General features: G+C 31.2%; 2 protein-coding genes across 2 annotated transcripts; one reads left to right on the forward strand and one right to left on the reverse strand.

Annotated features, from left to right (window-relative positions):
* Nucleotides 1-2,563: 2,563 nt before the first annotated feature.
* On the forward strand, nt 2,564-6,728 carry LOC114190575 (protein NRT1/ PTR FAMILY 5.2-like). Its single transcript, XM_028079520.2, has 4 exons — nt 2,564-2,757; nt 4,352-4,569; nt 4,747-5,312; nt 5,587-6,728. Exons 1-4 carry the CDS (start codon nt 2,634-2,636, stop codon nt 6,458-6,460), a joined length of 1,782 nt encoding a protein of 593 aa, XP_027935321.1. The 5' UTR covers nt 2,564-2,633; the 3' UTR covers nt 6,461-6,728.
* A 2,171-nt stretch (nt 6,729-8,899) lies between these two features.
* On the reverse strand, nt 8,900-14,367 carry LOC114190227 (5-methyltetrahydropteroyltriglutamate--homocysteine methyltransferase 1-like). Its single transcript, XM_085675770.1, has 11 exons — nt 13,022-14,367; nt 12,680-12,767; nt 12,325-12,452; nt 11,856-12,247; nt 11,610-11,773; nt 11,449-11,529; nt 10,296-10,462; nt 10,099-10,204; nt 9,747-9,997; nt 9,468-9,669; nt 8,900-9,394 (listed from the first exon to the last, which is right to left on the reverse strand). Exons 1-11 carry the CDS (start codon nt 13,369-13,371, stop codon nt 9,014-9,016), a joined length of 2,310 nt encoding a protein of 769 aa, XP_085531896.1. The 5' UTR covers nt 13,372-14,367; the 3' UTR covers nt 8,900-9,013.
* Nucleotides 14,368-15,467: the final 1,100 nt, after the last annotated feature.

A 15,467-nucleotide genomic window follows, 5' to 3' on the forward strand; every position in this document is an offset into this window, starting at 1 on the left:
GACAAAATTGAAGAGTTAAGGAACATTTTGGACCGAACAATTTCTTCTTTTGAGTAAGTTCATCTTTTCCTTTTTATTTTTGAAGCAATATGTTTCTCTCTTGTATGTGGCTTTTCTACGCTCTAGGCATATCTCTATCTGTTAGAGATCATAAAATCATGCTTTAATTGTTGATCAAACTCTTTTTTGTGTAGATAGAGCTATTTTAGGCTTTGAAGTTGTGTAAGGGAAGAACAAGATTAGGAATCTACTCTAAGGTAAGGGAAGCTAATCATTTAGAAGTTATTAATTTTCTTAAAATATTGATTCTTGCTTTTAAGATTTAATTATTCATAATTTTATCTTTTTGTAAATAGGTGAGAGGTGGAAATTTTATATTAGAAAAATTATGATAAAGAGTAAAAGAATTGATTCTTTTTTCAAGAGGAAGGCTTGTGATGAAGATGAAAAAAATGCATCTGTCATCTAAAATTGAGAAACTTCATAAGAATCCAAATATTGAAGAAAACGAAAAACAACTCTCTAAGGTTCCTAAAGTTACATATAATAAATTTGAAAATACTTTAGAACGTGATCTGGGAGAGCGTTTTCAAATTTGGCAATACCCACCAAATTAATTTGATGAGTTACGAAGGGCTTATCTAAAATGGGATCCATATCAAATGTGTTTATAAAATTATCCATTGTTATATTGTTTAGATTCTATTGTCATGAGTGCTTATTTTGAATAAAAAAAATAATATAAAGAAATTGATTTTTTTTAATTAAAAGAAATTAATTTTTTTTAATTAAAAAAATAATTTATATATAACAAATATAATTTGATCCCCTAGAATTGTTGGTCAAGTTCCGCCACAGGATACATATAACAAATTTAAATTTTATAATTCAGTTAAAGAATAAACATTGTACATAAGAAAGGTTAAAATATAATTGTCATAAAATCAACCATATATCATTTTAAAATGAATTTAAATTTAAATCATCTTTACATAATTGACATAAAATGTCTTTGATGTGTGATGTCCGACACATCTTCTTTACACACACACACATATATATATATATATATATATATATATATATATATATATATATATATATATGTCTGTTTTTTAAAAACCATCAACGAGTTTCACTAATAAAATTATAGTAATTGGCCAAGTAAACGCATATTCACTTAAGGTTAATTTGTTAAAAATTAAATATTTCTTCCAGTTGACCAATTATAGTGAAAAAAAAATATTTTTTAAGTAAATAGTCAATTGTAGTTTTTAATTAGATGAATTAAAAAAATCTTATTTTACATATTAAATTATTTAATTATAATGAAGAATTAATGTTTAAATAGTAAATGTTCATCATTTAAATTATAATGCAATTGTTTAATTTTAATTATAGTTTTTTATTTTAATTTTGATATTTTAAACATATACATAAAATGAAAGTTTGTAAGGATAAAGAATAGGGGCACATGTAAGTCTTTAATTTGAGAATTAGTATATCACGTCAACGTATATTAAAAGTGCCGGAAAATTAGAACCAAATGCGTTACTATTATTATATGTCTAATCCATAATTATCTTCTAATTTTCTGATAAAAATAATTACTAATATTTTTCAGGTATAAGCAAATTATTTTACCCTCTGGCTTGTAAAAAATCACTGATTAAGTTTTAAACTAGAAAAATTGACATGACAAAAATAAATATTAAAAGGTATTAAAACTGAAAAGTAGTTACGCTGAATTTAATGCAAAAAACTCAAACAGTGTGGAATGGGCCTTGTCCCAATTTAATGCCATAATTTAGTGACAGCATATTAGCGTCGTACGTTCTTTATTTTTATTTTTTTAATAATTCATGCAAAATATCATAGTTAGAATTACAATTTTTAATATAACTTAACAAATATCCACGTAACAAATATTTAACAAACTCATCCAGCGACAAATTGTCATATACTGTACCATAATTTGTTAACTATTAACATTAAAGTAAACTAAGATTAAAGTCTAAATAAATTATTATAAAGTTTTAAATAGGGTTAAATGTGTTTTTATCTCTTAACTTTCAGTAAATTTTGGAATTAGTTCATTTTAAAATTTTGAACCAATTTAGTCATTTTAATCAAATTTTATTAAATTTATTTGACATTTATTTTATATTTCAAGCGCATTTCATAATAGTATTTGACTTAACATTAAAGCAAAAATGTATCAAATAATATAAACAACTCAAATACAATCTTGAAATGCGTATGAAACATCAAATAAACCTAACAAATTTGATTAAAATGACTAAATCCACATATTTTGAAAGATGAAAGACTAAATTTATCTAAAATTTCGAAATAGATTAATTTCAAAATTTACTGAAAGTTGAGAAATCAAAAACATATTTAATCCTTTTAAATATTATGTTTTTGTTTTGATAAATAAAAAAATAAAAAATTGAGTCGAAAAATGGCGGCTGAGAGAGAGTGATAAATAATGGGTCCCCATTAGAAGAAGAAAATGCATGGAGAAGGTGAGGCACTCTATAAATGAAGGCAACATAGTTTGGTCTAAATCACACTTCAAGCTTTTTTTCTTTTTCACTCAAAACTTTTTGAAGTTCCTTCATTCTTTTAACATGGAAGAAGAAGGAAGAAGAAGAAGTGATGATGAGTACACGGAAGATGGAACTGTGGATCTTAAAGGAAAACCCATTCTCAAATCCAAAACTGGTCGTTGGAAAGCTTGTTCCTTTGTTGTTGGTATCTTTCTATCTATTTTTCTTATATTTCTTTTCAAAATCACTTTTTTTATCTTTAGATTCTTTCATGTAATCTTAGCATACACTAAATTCCTGTTTGATTTTTCGTTAAAATGATATAAAATTGGTAAGAATTGATTTTTTAATGTATATTAATATGTGTTTGATTTCTAAATTCAATAAAAAGATAAAAAGTTCGAATTTGGATATTTTTGCTAGTTTTTTTTGGATTGTTTCTTTAGTATATTTTCATAATATAATCATTATCACTAATTTTAAACATTTTAAAATATATTAAAAAAATATTTAAAATATCAGTAAAGAACCGCACAAAAAAGTTATCAAATAAGAAATAACTAATTATTACTTTTACATTAAGAATTGGATCTTACCCAAACACACACTAAGTTACTGCTTTGAGAGATATTTCATAAAACCAAACATTGGTCTTTGAGTTGTCTCCTTGCAATGGAAGACAGTAACCATGATATTGTAAGTAGAATGAGATAAAAGTAAATTTATTATACCGTTTTTTTTATTGATTATGAAATAAAATATTTAAACTTAATTTATGATATTTATTATTTAGGTGTTGGTATTTAAAGATTGATATTAACATTATTGATGTTTTAGTTTAAGAACGACGAGGAATGAAAATAAGTGCAGAATCAAATTGAATTTATTTAATATAATGAAAGACGAGATAATTAACCATTGAAAGACCCACTGATTACCTTTTTATACTCTTTATCCATTTTTGTTTACTAATTTATTTCTTTTACTTAAACATTTTTTTTCTTTTATCGTTTACTTTCTTTTATTCACTGTAATTTTGTACATATTTCTTTCTTTACTACAATAGGACCCGTAGTGGAGAAGTAGGTTATATTTCAAAATCTAATTTATGACATTCTGGAAGAGTTTAATTGATTCTGGCAGAAGGTAGGTGTAGCTATATAAATAAATAAATAAATAAATAAATAAATAAATAAATAAAAAAAATATATATATATATATATATATATATATATATATATATATTTCTTTAGTGTACAGAAGGGATTCATTGCTGGAAGACCACAATTCTTCACAAGAGTCTTCATGATTTTTTAACATAGGCACATTGACATTATGTGTATGGAGAAAATTCTATTAGTAATAAGTAGATTTAAGAGAAAGAAATAAAAAAGTTTTACTGGTAAAAGTTAACCTTGTGGTTTTCATAATACTTTTAATGATTAAAAATATTTACATAATTGAATGTGAGGTTATTTTTTTTCTATTTTTATTATAATAATTACAATACTTAAGAGTAATAAAAAATGTACTAATACAAGTAGTAATAATAATAATAATAAATACGTAAATAGAGTTTTGTCCATAACATTCTTTGTAATAGTTTATTCTTAACACATTCTTTTAGTAATTAAAATTCACTAGTTTTATTAGTTTAAAATAAGACCAACTACATACGATAATAAACCTCATGCTTGATGAAACTCACATCAATTTTGTTTGATAAAATAACATATTAAAAATCCATTTGGCCATTTGTTATGTGTGAGTGAGTGATGATGCATTGAATTGGATTGCAGTGTATGAGATATTTGAGAGAATGGCATACTATGGAATATCATCAAACTTGATTTTGTATCTAACAAAGAAGCTTCACCAAGGAACTGTCACCTCTTCCAACAATGTCACCAATTGGGTTGGAACCATTTGGATAACTCCCATCTTAGGAGCATATCTTGCTGATGCTCATCTTGGTCGTTATTGGACTTTCATTCTCTCCTCAATCATCTATCTATTGGTAACACTCATAGTAATTTAGATCTTCTGCTGAGTTATATTTTTACTGTCATAAAAAGATGGTAGTAAAATCAACTCAACAGATGATCTGAACTCTACTTCTTATCTCTCACATTTTCTCTGAAATGTTCTTTCAATTTGAAAAAGACAAAAAATCATAATCTTTCAATGTTGGCAGGGTATGTGTCTACTAACACTATCAGTGTCCCTTCCAAGCCTAAAGCCACCAGAGTGCCATGAATTGGATGTAACAAAATGTGAGAAAGCTTCCACACTGCATCTAGCTGTGTTCTATGGTGCACTCTACACTCTGGCACTGGGAACAGGTGGAACCAAGCCCAACATTTCCACCATTGGTGCTGATCAATTTGATGACTATGACCCCAAAGAGAAGAAGTACAAACTCTCCTTCTTCAATTGGTGGATGTTCAGCATTTTCATTGGAACCCTCTTTGCAAATTCTGTCTTAGTCTACATACAAGATAATGTGGGGTGGACTCTTGGCTATGGTCTTCCCACTCTTGGACTTGCAATTTCTGTAGCCATTTTTTTGGCAGGCACACCCTTTTACAGACACAAATTACCCACTGGGAGTCCATTCACTAAGATGGCTAAAGTCATAGTGGCTGCTATTAGAAAATGGAACATTCCTATTCCTAGTGACACTAAACAACTCTATGAGCTTGATCTGGAAGAGTATGCCAAGAAAGGGAGAGTCAAAATTCATCCTACTCCAACCTTGAGGTCTAACTTCTACCTTAATATCTCATCCACTTCATATTCTTAACTTCTCATATAATTCTGTTTAAATGTTAAAAATGATTTACCGTATGACATGGATTCTGACGTCATATTTATCCTAAACTCTAAACCATAAACGTCACAAAATTTTATCATAGTAAATCATATTTATTATGTTAGGTCATAACATATTAAGTATGACCTGACATAGTCCTATTGGAGTGTTTTGTTATCTTAATTAATGTTTCTGGCTCTACTTCCATATATATGCATGTAGGTTTCTCAACAAGGCATGTGTCAAGACAGATTCAAGTGCAAGTGGATGGAAACTAAGTCCGGTTACTCATGTAGAGGAGACCAAACAAATGTTGAGAATGATCCCAATCTTGGTTGCCACTTTCATTCCCAGTGCAATGGTTGCACAAATAGGTACCCTTTTTGTGAAGCAGGGTATAACACTTGACAGAGGCATTGGTAGCTTCAACATTCCCCCCGCAAGTTTAAGCACATTCGTGACTCTATCCATGCTTATCTGTGTGGTGCTCTATGATCGTTTCTTTGTGAAGATCATGCAAAGATTCACCAAGAACCCCAGAGGAATAACCCTTCTGCAAAGGGTTGGAATTGGCCTCATAATCCACATAGTGATCATGGTAATTGCATCTCTTACTGAAAGGTACAGACTTAGAACGGCCAAGGAACATGGGCTGGTGGCAAATGGAGGAGAAGTTCCTCTGAGCATTTTCATCTTGCTTCCTCAATACATTCTTATGGGAACTGCTGATGCATTTCTTGAAGTTGCAAAAATTGAGTTTTTCTATGACCAAGCCCCAGAAAGCATGAAGAGCCTTGGCACTTCTTATTCAATGACTGCATTAGGCATTGGGAATTTCCTGAGCACCTTTATTCTCTCAACAGTTTCACATGTCACCAAGAAACATGGCCACCATGGATGGGTTTTGAACAACTTGAATGCTTCTCGTCTTGACTACTACTATGCCCTTTTGGCCATACTCAACTTGCTGAACCTCGTCTTCTTCATGGTTGTGGCAAAGTTCTATGTTTACAGAGCTGAAATTTCAGACTCCATTAAAGTGCTTGGAGAAGAGCTCAGAGAAAAGACGTCGAACCAAGTGATTCCAAGAGATTGATTAGAGATGATAATGGTGGACATTTAACATGGGATGGTTGGGATAATTGAAAACCAGTTTAGCAGAAATCAAGAATATGTTGTAGCTGATATGATAATGTGTTTGACGTGTGATGCTTTGGACTCGATTCATGTTCATTATGGAAAGAACAAGGTAGATGAGAATATTTGAATTTGTTTATTGTAGGCTTAAATACTTTGTGATAATTAGTTGTGCATATTAAGTGTTTTTTTAACAAAATAAATAATATGTTGCTTTTTTTTCCTTATTTTTCGAAAAACTTAAACGAGGGCTGGTGGAAGATTTTTTTTTCCTGCTCATTAGCTTATACCTTTCTCTTTTTCTCTCTTAAATACTTAGCTGTACAAAATAAATGTAGGAGTATAATATAGAATCATAGTTCTATAATATATAGGTTGAATTGTTAGTCTGTGTTTATTTTTTTAAAAAGTAATCTTTTTAATAAAATAAACATATTTCGTCCAATTATTTATTTAAAAAATAAATAATTGTCTTTTCTTTAATAAATGAATTCTGCATACTTAATATTTTAAAAGTTAATTACTTCAAAATTACCTATTTTAAATTTAATGAAGGGCTACTTATGTTTTCACTCATTTTGTCTTTATTTGAATGAATGTAATCTTGTAAGTCAATTAAACACATTGAAGTGGGAATGTGTGAAATGGTATAAACAAGTCAAAATGAAACATGTTTGATATATTAACAAATTTAACATAATTGATTTAAAATAATTATATATCTATTATTTTTAAAATTTGAGACTCAAAATGTACCAAAATTTTATAAAAAATACTAATTTCAAATTCACTACAAAATTAAACTAACACACATTCGTTTGTTTGACTCAATGCAAGCACAAACATATATCCATAAATGTAACAAGAATAAAAAAAAAACAAAATATGTTACAAAAAAAAACTTACTCAACAGCAAAAAGCAAAATATGATTAGATGAGCTTGTTCTATAGTCAACTACCTTTGATAGAAACTCAAAATAAAACATAAAAAATTAGTTTTAAAATTTAGAAAAAAATCATATATTTTGTATTTAAGGGAGATGAAATACTTTAAATAAAATAAATAAATTTATTTTAGATTTTATATAACATTTATAAATTTTAAGTAATAAAATTTACACTTCGTTTGACTTAATTTTTTAAATTTATAAAATATTTCCTAATAATATTAAATAAAACACTTTTCATAAGCTGCTTTAAAATTATGGTCATATCACTAATAATTGTGTACATTTTAGGAATATTGTCCAAGATGTCATCAAGAATTCAAGCAATACAACAATAAAGATTGCATTTATTAACATAATCGATGATGAACAATGTTGGATCGAAAGGAAGGTTAGTTTGTGATAATTATCGGAAAACATGGATTGAGTAGACACAACGAATACAACGTGAATAGTTTTGAGACAATTATTATATCGATAGAAAAAAAAAAAACATAAACATAGGTTATTTAAAAGTAAGGATAACAAATTGTAGTTACAATTACAAATTATAGTTACAATTCAAATACTAGAACACATCGAACAAGAAAAACGACAAATCTAGTGATCAATATTGCAACTTGGATTACCACTTTTATAATTTTTTTGTATCAATTTTTGTTTTATCCTTATAATTTAGTTTCTTACAATTTACATTTCTAATTTATCAGTGCAATCTATCTCCATCTTCTTTACTTTCCTTTATATTTTTTTCACTTCCCACACATTATTCTATCTTTATATACAAAATACAAAAATATGATTATTAGAAAGAACACACAAGTTTACCATTCAAAATCATATCAAAAGAGATTGTAATGGATTACATATATTTGTGAGACAGATACATATTGTAAGTAATTTGTATTTCGTTACAGTTGTGGAATCATAAAACCAACACACTCTAAGTTAGATTAAAAAACAAAGAATCCATGTCAAGTAGATTTGGTTCTTCACAAATATATTGGACAAGTGTCGAACCAACATTCTTAAGAAATAACTATATATTTTAATTATTATAAATATAATAATAATAATAATAATAATAAAATAGAGTAATTGCAATAATAATAAAAGTAGAAAGTTATCTATTTGATTTATGATTTTTTTTTAATTTATCTTCGTCGTTGTTGTCGACTCTCCTTGATCCATTCTATATTGACTCGATGTTATATTTTTATGCTTTTTAATTTGATCTTTAATTTTAGTTTAATTTGATTTTTTTTGTTTAGTTTAGATGTATATTTATCTAAAAACCAAATCAAACTGCACCAGAAACACTCTAGTTATATACAAAATTTTGCATATTATAACTATATATTATCCTATTAATTTTATTTTAATAATGATAAATTGAAATTTAGTATAATAATTATATTAAAAAATAATTATTAAATAAAAACAGAAAAATGTAATTACCCTCACACAAGTTTTTATTTGAATATCTTTAAAAAGTCACCACCATTCTGTATCAAAATTGTTGTGATCCATATTCTTGTATGAAGACATTATTTGATCCATATTCTTCACATGGATTTATTTATTGCACTTGCTAACCTGTGACGAATAAGTTTGGCAGCTGCAACCATATTAGTGAGAGCAGGCTTGACCTCAGTGTACTTGCGTGTCTTGAGGCCACAATCTGGGTTGACCCACAGAATGTTGCTTTCAACAACTGCAAGCATTTTGTTGATCCTCTCAGCAATTTCATCTGTGGGTGGAATCCTTGGTGAGTGAATATCATAAACGCCAGGACCAATCCCAGCACCATACTTCACTCCCTCGCGGAACACTGAAAGCAATTTCTCATCTGATCTGGAGTTCTCAATGGTGATCACATCGGCATCCATGTCTATGATTGAGTGGATGATGTCATTGAAGTTGGAGTAGCACATATGAGTGTGAATCTATTAAACATCAAAGTATATTAATATTATTAATAAATTAGTAGATATCAGAAGATGAGAAATGAAGGTGAACCTGAGTGGTGTCTCTCACACCACAGTTGGTAATCCTAAATGAGTGAACTGCCCAGTTTAGATAGAAAGCCTCTTCAGACTTCCTCAGCGGTAAACCTTCTCTTAGAGCAGCCTCATCAATCTGGATTACAGTAATACCAGCATTCTCAAGATCATCAACCTCATTCTTGATAGCCAAAGCAATCTGGTAGCATGTTTCAAATCTAATAACAAATAGATAATGTTAAGTAAGACAATATCCACTCAAACCTGCAAGGTAGCAAAATAAAGGTTTTCATACCTTGGCTGGTCATCTCTAACGAAGGACCAGTTCAGAATAGTAACAGGGCCAGTAAGCATTCCCTTCATAGGTCGTTTGGTCAAACTTTGAGCTGTTGAAGACCAGAAAACAGTCATGGGCTTGGGACGGCTCACGTCACCATAAATGATGGGAGGCTTCACACATCGCGATCCATATGATTGCACCCACCCATTGGCAGTAAAAGCAAAGCCAGATAATTGCTCTCCAAAGTACTCAACCATGTCATTCCTCTAAATTGCCAAACATTTTTCAACAATTAAGTTTTATATTTTTCTTCAGAAAGAAGTTTTTTTTATTAAACTACTACTAATCAAAAATATCATCTACACACCTCAGGCTCTCCATGAACCAAGACGTCAATACCAAGTTCTTCCTGGAGCTTCACAACATTGTTAATTTCCTCCTTAATGAAACGGATATAATCTTCCTCAGAGATCCTATTCACAGTAATTATATAGCATTCTAAATGTCATACTGTAATGATAGTTGGATTTGGCAGGTGGCAGGAGATGAACACTTTATACTCACTTATTAGCCTTGAATTCACGCCGAACTCTTCTAAGATCTGCAGTCTGAGGAAAAGATCCAATTGTAGTGGTTGGAAGAATAGGAAGATTCAGTTTCTTCTGTTGAGCATCCAACCTGGCACTAACATTTGTGACCCTGCGATGATTAGATCCCTTCAGAGTTGCAACCTGAGGAAAAAACATATTAAGCCTTCTAAAATTGGTTGGTCTTTCCTTTTGCAGGTTCTGAAATAGTTTGGTATACATGATAGATTCTGTCATTGGGTTAAATTGGTTTTGGAATCTGCTAAGCTATATCTTTTTCTTTTAATGGGAATGTTGTTGGCTTTATTAGTTGTTTGTACAAGAAGCGTCCAACAGGGTTATCATCCATCACCCCTTCTCTTTTGTTTTCCAGTTAACAGGTTCTTGGTAGGGGTCTCCCTCAGCTGTTATGAAAAGGGATTAATTACTCCTTTTGTTGGTCTTTCTGGTAACACTAAAATAAGCCTATGCTTTTGTTTCAGGCTCTGGTAAAACACTTCCTCTATCCAAAGTTTTCTGGTATAAATTTATTCCTGCTGCTGTGTCTTTTTTTGGTTCGAGATTGTTGCTTAAGCTGCCAACTAATGATATGCTTATTATACTTGGCTATTATATTGTTTCTACGTGTAAACACTGTCAACATGCATTTGAAACTGCTGATCACCATATTTTCATTGCTCCTATGCTAAAACAGTAGTTCTAGCTTGAAAATTTATGTTGATCATGATGATATTCAGTCCCGTTCATTACATATGCTCCAACTTTAGTTGTAGTGTTAGGGATATGAGTTGATTATGTTAGAGATATGGTTTGATTACATTAAATAGGAAGATATGATATGATTTGATACGGATATATTGAAACCAAATATTTCTCATCATTAGATATTAATTTTGTTCCTTATTATTATATCCTTTCTTTGCTATAAGAGTACATGCATGTACTAACACAAGGAATTCATTATATTCCCTCACAATTTCTCTCTTCTCAACATAGTAAGAAAGTGATCACATCCTCTGTGACCAGTTTAGTAAATAGTCCTTTCAACAATAGTGATGATTCTGCATACGTATCTTCTAAAACAATCCTCAAGTAAAAGAACCAAATTGAAAATCTAAATCAGCACTTACGGCCTTTTGGACGGCCTCATTTGTCACCCTTGGGGAGGACTTCCTTGAAGCCAAGGCTGCAGCATTAGCAGAAAAGTAAACCTGCAAAAAGATAGGCCATAAAAAAACAAAATGATGTAAGTTTGTAACAAAAAGTTTTCAATTCAATGGGTATGATGTACCTCATCCTTCTGTCCAGACAATGCCTTGGCCAACGCATTGACTTCAACAACCTTTTGTGCCGCAAATGAAAGCCAAGATTTAATCTCTTGGTCCAACTTGGTCTCATTCACAAGATCAACTGCAGTGTGAAGAAGAGAACAGGATGTAGAAACCACAACCTTGTCTGCAGAAGTAAAAGATGGTTCAGATTTAATTTCTGGTATGCTGAATATATGTCAATAACAATGCTAATTGACAACAAGTACCAGTCCCAACAATGTCCTCAAGTGCCTGCAAGGTGTTCAGAGAAGATGCAAGATTATTGGCCCAAATATTTCTTCCATCAACAACACCAGCAAAAAGAAATTTTCCAGATGGAAATCCCTGCTTGATCAAATCAAGGGTCTTTGTTCCACGAACAATGTCAAACCCATATGCAGTAACAGCCTTCAAAGAGGTGAGAGTTTTGTATGCTTCAGCAGGAATGTCAGCAAAATATGTCTCAATCAGAACATTCAAACCAGACAAACTTGATTCTAGTTCTGCATAGGCATGAGTAAATGCTTGTAACTGGTGGGCATCAAGATCCTTCACAAGGGTAGGTTCATCAAACTGGACCCAAGTAGCACCGGCTGCCTTCAAATCAACCACAACCTTCCTAAAATATTTAACGAAGTATGATTGAAGCAACATTAATATACAATTCCAGCACATATCAGCACTTTAAGACCATACCTGTAGACAGGAAGGATCTTGTCAATTAGGGAAAGAAGGGAAAACGACTTATCAACACCCTTTGCTGGTTTTGACAGCAACAAGTAGGATACAGGTCCCACAAGCACAGGTACAGTATTAATTCCCAGCTACATTATAGAAAGACAAAGGTTATAAGCATCGGTGAATGAAATTAACAATTCAAAATAATTTATTTCACCCTTTGGCCACTAACATTCTTTGCATATCAGAGACCTTTGCAATATGTCAATAGTTAAGGTAGTAAAAATTCTTCTAAGCCTAGAGTCTACAGAGGTTTATTATGAACTTTTCAGATCAATCTAGGATAGTTGTGCTAAATCTATTTAGAACTTACAACTTTGGCCTCTTTGTATTCAACCACAGCCTTGTGTGATGAGTATGAGAACTTAACATCTGGACCCAATTCAGGAACAATGTAATGACTGTAACATAAGGGATCATAAGTTTTGCATTAATGAGAACTAAACAAATATCAAAACAATTGCCATATTAAATTTTGCATTAATAGATTTAAATCAACTACAGTGTCAAGAGTGAACGTATGTGTGTGCTCCTGCAGTCATTCAAAGTCCCCAACAAAATCTCCATCATACACTAACTTACACCTTTCATGTTAATCGTATTTAATCTAACTATATGTAAAACTCAAAAATTTAGAAGGGGTGATTTTACTTACTAGTTGGTGTCAAACCACTTGGTCAATTCCATAGCTGGTACGGATGCATTCCCTCTTGCCATTGAGAAGTAAACATCAAACCCAATCTCCCCGCCATTCCAATTATATCTAGCAGGAACTGCCCCGAGCATGGCTGTTGTATCCAGCACTTGATCATAGTATGAGAAGGTGTTGCTTGGAATATACTTTGTACCAGCTTCGGCCATCTGCTTCCAGATAGCAGACCTAAGGTCTGCAGCAACCTGCTGCAGCTCCTCAGCACTACTCTTTCCATCCCAAAAGGATTCCAAGGAAAATTTAAGCTCTCTCTTGGGTCCTATGCGTGGATAACCAACAATATGAGATGCCATTGCTCTGTCATTGCAATATTCAAATCCACAATTTCAATATACAGTTACAAACGAAGAGTAAGGCTACAATGTATAGCATGTGGTTTTCCATGTTAGGTTTCACTGATTATGGCCAGAATACAAATAGATGTGAGACGACTATAATTGACATTACACCTCCACTAGAACATCTAGTCATGGAATCTGAATTTAGAACACCATTCATCAGATTGTTTATGTACTTTCCCCATAAAGGTGAATGAACTATCTGGAACTAAATCCACATCATTCCAGATATGTGAATTTTCATAGATTAAATTGTAGCACAAATATGAACGTTCTATTTGTATGTTTTTCTAAATTCAGATTCCATAACTAGATGTTGTAGTGGAGGTGTAATGTCAGTCTATCTCATCTATTTGTATTCTGGCCCTAATCAATGAAACCTAACATGCATGCTATACATTGTTATACATTGTTATACATTGTAGCATTACTGCCAGATAATAAAACTACATAAGAACACAGTCAGCCTAGGCATCATCTAAACCATTTGATGTCCACGAAACGCAAAGACAGGTTTGAAAAGAACGAAAAGAGCTACTCATCTTTGAAGTGGGCCCAAACGCGATCCAACCGCTGAAGATGATGCTACTGATACCAAATGATGACAAATGGTTCGGTAGAACATTCTCGAACCCTCGTTCTCGCAGCGGAACTGGTGAATGATCGGTGAATGATGCAGCGGAAGTGAAGAACGATGGAAGCAAACGAGGGTTCCAATCATGGAGCTCGGTGCTTACGGTGAAGCAAGGTTAGGAGGAGAACCCTAACTCTGGTTCGATTTGAACTCTGAAGGTGAAAGGAGAAAAGCTAAAAGGCTAGTCACTCTCGTATATTTTCAAAGTTAACCGCTACAAAAGGTTGGCCTGCCTTTTTATGATGAAGGCAAGCCGGAAAACGTTAACAGAGAACGGAAATGAAGAAGGTAGTCGTCTATCAATCCTAATAACAAGAAAATGTGTAGAAGGAAACGTGGCCACTTAGTCTATGCAGCCACAACTAAGAAAGTGTCCCTTACCCACGTGTTGAGGGCCCAATAAAAATGGGCTGCATGAACAAGTTGAGGGCCCAATAAGTTAACTTCCGTGATTCACTTGCTGAAGATGCAGCTGGCTTCTGGCCCAAACAACTTTATAACAATTAATCAATGTTAAATTTGAACAACATAACTTACTTAATTAGAAATTCAAGCATGGAGTGAAGGAACAACAAAATGAGTTTTGTCTAACATAGAAATTAAAATATAATTTTTTCTTCAGGCAAATCATTTCATTATGTCTCGTTAATGGCATTGCAGATCATGCAAAGGACAATGATATTTTAATTTATTTCTAACTCACCACTTCAATCATTCTTATATCAACACATCACATCATTAAAATAATCAAAACAGATGATTTAAAAGTGACAAGAGTAATGGATTAAAGTGAGTCCAAAAAAATGGATTAAAATATCATTATCCTTCTACAAAACCTAAATAAGTCTGCAGACTAGAAAATTTAATATGTCTTACTCTTTCTTGTGAGCTAACGGAATAGTCCACATAATTCACCCATATACTCATCCTAATTTTACTCGATTTACAAAATTCTTTCTTACAAAAATACTTATACCATTGTTTCCAATTTTTAAATATCTTCAGCCAACATTAAACCAATTATAAACTATGTCAAATAATCATATACACTACAATATAAACAACATATTATTCATTTTCAATATCATAAACTAAATAATAATATATCAGTGCAAGAATTTTAATGTTATTTAACACTTTAATCACAAAAACTTGATGATACAAAATAATAATACATGCATGTTAAATTTTTTTTCTCAGCAGCCATTAAAGACATCAACCCTATACTTTTATAATAATATTAAGTCTTCAGCCAATAAAGTTGATAAATACATATGCTATTTTTTTAGTTATCTTAAATTCCATATTATACAATACACATCACATATTTTATTTCATACACAATCACTGAAATAGGTTATAAATGATAAACAAAAGGGTCATAAATTATGCTCACTCTTAAGTTACTATAAAAATT

Source organism: Vigna unguiculata, chromosome 7, assembly GCF_037176805.1.
Source record: "Vigna unguiculata cultivar grain cowpea cultivar isolate G323 ecotype 2 chromosome 7, ASM3717680v1, whole genome shotgun sequence".
In the NCBI taxonomy this organism is placed as follows: domain Eukaryota; kingdom Viridiplantae; phylum Streptophyta; class Magnoliopsida; order Fabales; family Fabaceae; genus Vigna; species Vigna unguiculata.